We start from the raw sequence: 7,197 nt of genomic DNA on the forward strand, positions 1-7,197 counted from the left end.
ATATATATATATATATATATATATAAATACACACATATACCTAGAGACAAATTACAGACAATAATTTTGAGTCTAGATGCATTTTATGCATTATGATGTCTTACACAAGCTAATACTTGTTATATTATAGAAGTTTCAACCTAACAATGTAGTTTTGCTTAATTTCTATTTTATTTATTTATCATTATTTATTTAATGATTCTGTCTTTTAATTTCAAACATAATGATCAAAAAGTAGACATCATTTTTATAGTTCTGAAACATCAGAGAGCTTGATACTTCTCACCAGTCGTTTGTTCTTTGATCCTAATTCTGCTACCATTTGCAATTATTTATTTTAAAACATTTTTCTTCTTTCATTACAACAATATTTGATCTCCTAATTGTTTTGGATGCTGAAATCCAACACAATTTTGAGGCTTTTCAATTCAACTACACTATACAGCTAGTGTTTAAATCACCTTGCTTCAATTCTCAATGGACAATTTATGAAAAAAAAAAAAAAAAAAAATCATTGAATATTTTTCAATATTCTTTAAAAACAAGTTTGCAACATTTACTTTTCAAATGTTACTCTTCCACCTTCTATATTTATAGTCATTTGCTTACTTAAGCCTTTGTTCCCATTGGAGCATAGACCATTGATGAATTTTCTCCACTGTGATTTTAAATGTGCTTTTCGTTTTTTTTTTTTTTAAGGTAGGTGTGTTGGCCCTATACAAACCATTTTTTTAACCCCTGGGATATCTTGTAGGGCCATTGAAACACAAGCGACCACATAGCAGTAAGGACTGGGATTCTATGTATATAGTGGTTGACCTTAAATCAATATAGAACTGATGGAATTAGTGTTTATAATTATACTACAAAGATATCCATATTTTCATGTCAAGATTTAAGTTTAATTTCCTTCCTCAAAACCTTAAAACTACAAATGCATTTTCTTTTGTTTCCAAGTTCTATGGCCATTCTTAATACTTTTGATATCAACCTGCCTGAGACTGCCCCAAGCTCTTTGATTTGAACCTCCAGTTTTAAAGTGATCTAAACTAAAACATTCCATCTCAATTTCATGAGGATTTATGCTCCAAATGCTAGCTTTAATAATAAAATTATTTCACTAAATTCTTCATTATTTTGAAAATTAACAGGAAGAAAGGTAGAATGTTTCAATAGAAATATGGTAGCAAAAGGTTTAAAATATTTCTTTTTCAATTGTTCAATCAAAATTATTCTAGCTGCCTGTCAATTGAAACCATTTAATGTAAGAACTACTGGGAAATTGATGTTTTTCAAGCATTAGTTATACACTAGGCCTTATATGGAATGGTTTCAACTCACAGATGGCACCATGTCTCTTCAATTACACTGTTTTAATGCTTTTAGGAAATATTTTAATTTGAAAATATCTCATGCTTTATCTTCTGAAATATAGGGACTTTGTGCACAGTAAAAAGAAGTCAATGTTTGTATTTCTTTTTATTGAAATTAAGACTAGAGGTGTATAAGTATAAACACTATTTCTTGGAAACCTCAAAAATTCAGTCAGTACTGGTTCAGGACTAATTTGTGGTATGTAGGTACTCGAGTGAATGATAATGCATAATTCACAAATCCACAGCTTCAGATGTACTATACTTCTGCATGGTTGAAGACCATTCTACACTCTGATATGCAAAGGTTTATCATGTGGTTTTCCAGGCCTTGTCCTGGTCTACAAATTCGTCTGATTTTTGTATGCCTGTAAGGATTTGGCTGTGATCACAGCAGACACAGGTGAAGTGGACTAGGTTAGAGTTTGTCCAGTGATTATTTCTCCATCATTATTATTAATTGTGAGGATCCCAGCAGAATACTTGTTGCGTGTGTTGTTTATATTACTCTGGTTTGATTGGGATAATGTTGCTAGGATAGTATTGCAGCAAAATTTTAAAGTGGTGTAACAGTATTTTGCAGTGTTACAGTAGTGTCTTGCAGGGTTCTAGGTGCATTTAATTCTTTGGAAGTGATTGTTTATATAATAAATGGGATTGGAGTTTATTGCAGCAACAAACAGTCGTCTTCCCTAATTAGTCAAATTGAAAGACCTGGTCATCCTTTATTTTTATATAAGTGACCAATGAGTATGATTTGTGTTAGACTGTGATGATGTAAGATGCACTGTTTCCTTTTTTTTTTTCTAGTGTGTTGTAGATTGATTGGAGACCAAGTCAAGGCTGGACTGGTATAGTCCATGATTACATAGGTGCTTCCAGTCATTGCTGTTATGAAATATCAGCTGACAAAATCTCTAAATTACTTTAATATTCATAGAAAGTGTGGGGTGTAGTGTTATATGGTAGATAATTTACTTATGAGAACTAGAAGATGGCGGTGGGTCTTTGAGTTTGTATCTGCCACAATCCAGACATCAATAATTTATTCCATAATTCTTCTCACTGAGGTATTCTTTTTCAATACCAAAATATGAAGGCAACATTGGAAGTGTGTGGTGCTAAGTGCAGGGGTAATACTTGCTGCATCTATTTTGCAACATTTATTTTGTCTGCGTATCATATATGACCAAAGATTCTGTTTGGTGATTACAATCCCAGAGCAGACATGCTAAGAGTACTCTTAATATATGTGTTGAAGGTTTACTGGAAGTTACTGACAAACCATCACAGAATGACAACATGTGCGAACACTAACTGAATGAAGAAGAGTCAATTCATAACTTTAGTTTCTGTAGCATAAAGTAGATGAAACAAATCTTCCTCTAATCAGGAGGCTAGCCTGTTGCTAGAAAATTTTCCTTGAAAGACAAAGGTATATTCCTTAGCTAAGCTACTTGATGCAATCTAGAATTATGTATCTTGTAAACTATACTTACATGTATAAGTAGTTAAAAAACAAAAACAAAAGAAAGTGACACTGAATTTCTTAAAGAAGTGACAAAAATTAACATGTATGTCACAATGTAAAAATTGTGAGGCAACACACAGGCAGATCATGAATGAACAAAACTGTGCATTGAACAGTAAGAAATACTGAGAAATAAATATATATATATATATATATATATAATAAAATAGCAAAATGAAAGCAAAAAAAAGAAAAGAAAAACAGCAATAAAAAAATTTAAACAGACATTCGAGAAAATGGTTGGAACCAGAGGAGAAATAAACATGCAGAAGCCACGATAAAGAATACGTATCTAAATCTCAACATCAAATAATAAGCACAAAGTGTTATTGAACAGAATATTGGTACTATGTGGAGGCAAAGCAAATTCAAAAGTAGAGCAAAGAAAACAGTTCAACCATTCTGTGTAAACATATTGGTAAAAATATCCTTCAGTATTGTTGTAGATCAATAACTATAACATGGAACTATAATATGGCTGAGAGCTGATACTTTTTCAATGACCACGCTAAAAGTCAGTCTCCAGTTCTCTAGTTAAAGACGGATATCCATTGTTGTCCCACAATCTTATGCTAGATACTATTTGAGTTTCGGTAGCTCTAGGACATAAGCGTTAACAAAAGAAACCAGTCTTAATCAATCAGCTTGGCCTATCTTTTGCACAGATTTCAGAAGGAGGTTTAGGAACCAGAATTCCTCCTGAGGCTAGCAAATGATGAAATAAAACCTGCACCATATTATACTTTTGTTCTGATGTGAAAAGGAAAAATATAAAATTTACAGTATGAAATAAAAGTGAAACATCATTGTAAAGAACTGCAAACATCACCGCAAGCAAGTTTGATTTTTTTTTTTTAACCCTTCAGTATTCAGATTTATTTGTCAAATGTAATCCTTATTTATTCACATTGTTTTAAATTTACCAATCATTATCTAATAGCTTCAAGACTTTGATGGTGTGATTATGTAATTTTAGAATGACATTGTAGGGTAGATGAGAGAGGCCAGATGTGGCTGACCTGAACATAAAACAGGTAGAATATTTAGGCTTGATATGGCTGGTTTAAAAGTGCCAAATGTTAATCTAACTCAAAGGGAAGCATTGCCTTTATTAGCTGCAAGTCTTCTCAGATGGGTGAAGCTGATGTGATAAGTAGTAAACAAGGACTTCAGAGAATTTCATGAACAGAAAGTGAGCTCCAAAAGATTGAAATTCTGAGAAAGAAGAACTAGGAGAAATGTACAGAAAGAGAGAAATACAGAAGAGATGAAGAATGGAAGTAAGGGAAGTATATTGATTTTAACTAGGTGCAGGTGTGGCTGTGTGATCAAGAAGCTTGCTTCCAAGCCATTTGGTCTTGGGTCCAGTCCCATTGTGCATCATGCTGGTCAAGTGTCTTCTATAGAGCACTGGGCTGACAAAAGCCTTGTAAGACAGAAACTGAAAGAAGCCTGTTGTATGTATATATGTATATTATGCGTGCAAGCACACATGTGTATACCTTGTCTTGACATCACATGATAGTTGTAAAGAAGCACGATGTTCATTTCCAGTCTTCCGTGAAAAATATGTCTGATCATTGGGGATATTACTTTGCTTGAAAGCAAGTAAGCGTTGGTCACAAAAAGGGCAGCTGACCATAGAAAATATACGTCAGCAAATTCTGTCTGACCCATGCAAGCATAGAACATATAGAGACAAAAGAAGTGAGACTGTGACATGTGAAGGGCATCAGCATTGTAAGAGAGGTTAAAAGGTTACAACCTGCAATCTACAGCTGGATCACAGATTTACTTAATCACTATCAACTACTCTCTTCATGAGACAACAACATAATTCATGATAATCCTTCCTTCTTCAAAGTCATTATTAACCCTCTTGGGTCACCCAGGCCAGTTGATTGGCCCAAGTGATACAAGTTGAAAGGACATTAAGGTCGATCCATCAGCCCGATGGAACAAATGCTGTGAATGGTTGATTTTGAAGTGTAACAGCTAATCAGAAATCATCTTTCAGTAGATGTATCTCAGCAGAAAAAAATTTGGGTCTTTTTGACTACACATACTGAAATACCATGTGTCTAAAAAAGGGTTAACATCCACCTAGTACAATGTTTTTGTTTTGTTTTTTTCTTTGAGTTTAGGAGTCAGATAAATCACAAGTCTTCCTTGACTTCACTGAAGCTTTAAGCAGATCAGCACAGATAGTTCGATATTAGTTATCTTTTACTTGTTTCAATCACTGGATTGTGATCATGCTGAGGCACAGGTTTTGAAGGGCTTAGTTGAACAAATTGGCCCCAGGATTTAATTTTTTTAAGTTTGGCACTTATTGTATCAATCACTTCTGCTGAACTGTGAAGTTATGGGGACATACAAACACACACACAATGGACTCGTTAGCCGAAGACGAAATATGAGTGTTCAGCTGTTGCCAAATGACCTCCACAAATGATTTGTTTATAATGATCAAATGTTTGTGTTACACATGAGCTCACTCTCTCCATCAAATCGATGTTGTCCGAACAGGTGCACTGTGTCAGGTGTCAAAGTGATCACAGAGCAACATGAGATGAAGTGTTTTGCTCCAGAATACAACGCACCATCTGGTCTAGGAATTGAAACCATGACCTCGCGATCATCAGTCCCACTCCCTAACCACTAGGCCATGCACCTTCACACACACACACATGTATATATATACACACAACAGGCTTCTTTCGGTTTTTTTTTTTTACCAAATTCACTTGCAAGGTATTGGTAGGCCTGGAGTATAGCTATGCAGTGGGACTGAACCTGAAATCACATGGTAATAAAGTGAGCTTCTTAATAACTCAGCCATGCACCCACCTTGTTGCATACATTTTTTTTTTAATCACTTAATCAGAGTAAAAAGAGCAACACCCATGAGTTTCTTCAAATATTCCACAATTGGTGAGTGGGGAAGGAAGGAGGACATTTATCCTTAGATGGAAAGTGTGACCTAGATGTCTGCAACAGAAAGAGAGGATTCTGTTAAAAGCACCCAAGGAGGAGGATTGATGTCCCTATATTGGCAGAAAATTACTCCACCTTTCAAAGAGATACAAGCACTAACCTGTTGTTGTTCAACTTGCTTCTTCAATTCAATTAACTCCAGTTTCAATTGTTTGTACTCTCGCACAATGTTAGCATTCTCATCTGCAAGAAGAAAAACTTGTTAAATATTTTACATATGTATACACACACACATACACAAATGTGTCTGCGTAATGGACATACTTACACACATCTAATGCCACTTAACTTTAAGATAACCAGTGGCTGAGATAAGCTGTCTTCACCAAACAGTATGATGAGCAGAGAATCCAAAAATACAATGCTTTATAAGTAACAACACCAACACCACACAAAGAGAGCTTACACAGAGAGTTCAAGATCAATTTGTGCCAAGCGGCTTCACTCTGCATGCTTAGCTTCATTACTGTGGCAAGAGTCCGGATACTTATTGATCAGACCATGTATGTATGTATATATATATATATATATATATATATATATATATTTGTTTTGCAAGATTTTTTATGTGAAATCGTGTGTTGAAACAGATGTTGTTGTACTTGGGGATGGTCATATTGCCAGTTTAGCCAATAAAAACACACGCACTGTATATTTGGTGTTAATTTTTGGTGTTAATATATATATATATATATACACAATATGGTGATGCAAACAGGAAAATTGGAACTCAAAATGAGTATATGTATAGTTTAATTAATATTTAGTAGAAACAAGAGAATGACTCAAGTAGATGTGTCACTAGTTTCAGCTATTTTTAGTTTTTCTGGATTTGATCCTTTGTTTTGACAGTGTAAACATTGCGTGCTTAAAGCCTTTCGTGCACTTCCCTTAAAAACTCCATTACAAGAAAGCTGACACACACAACTACTAAATTTTTAGCTACTGGACTATCTTTACATTGTCAAAGCAAATCTAATAAAACCAAAAATAACTAAAACTAGTGACACATTTACTGACCAAAATGAAACTCTCTCTACCTGCCTACTTCTTTTTGTAAAGTGTTCACTTGTTCTACAAGTGTTTTGTAGTGTACTAGGATAATATACTTAATGCCACTAAACTTCTGACTGTTAAAAAATAGATATCAACTAAATCCTCTGAGAATGTTGGCTATAATAGATTAATCTACAGTAAAAATGGTTTCCTATCTCATTAATGACAAACAAACAAATGAAGAGAGAGAGAGAGAGAGAGAGAGAGAGAGAGAGAGAGAGAGAGAGAGAGAGAGAGAGA

General features: G+C 34.2%; 1 protein-coding gene across 4 annotated transcripts in view; it reads right to left on the minus strand.

The window, feature by feature from the left end:
• LOC106876311 (Golgi integral membrane protein 4) overlaps positions 1 to 7,197 on the minus strand; it is a 181,624-nt gene that overhangs the window by 110,723 nt on the left and 63,704 nt on the right. For all 4 annotated transcript variants that reach the window (XR_008265325.1, XM_052972202.1, XM_014924813.2 and 1 more), the window contains exon 6: positions 6,002 to 6,084. Coding sequence is in view for 3 of the 4 variants with exons in the window: in XM_052972202.1 (XP_052828162.1) it covers positions 6,002 to 6,084 (83 nt within the window). In the remaining variant the exon portion in view is untranslated. The remainder of the gene's footprint in view (positions 1 to 6,001; positions 6,085 to 7,197) is intronic.

This window comes from Octopus bimaculoides, chromosome 12 (assembly GCF_001194135.2).
Source record: "Octopus bimaculoides isolate UCB-OBI-ISO-001 chromosome 12, ASM119413v2, whole genome shotgun sequence".
Classification (NCBI taxonomy): domain Eukaryota; kingdom Metazoa; phylum Mollusca; class Cephalopoda; order Octopoda; family Octopodidae; genus Octopus; species Octopus bimaculoides.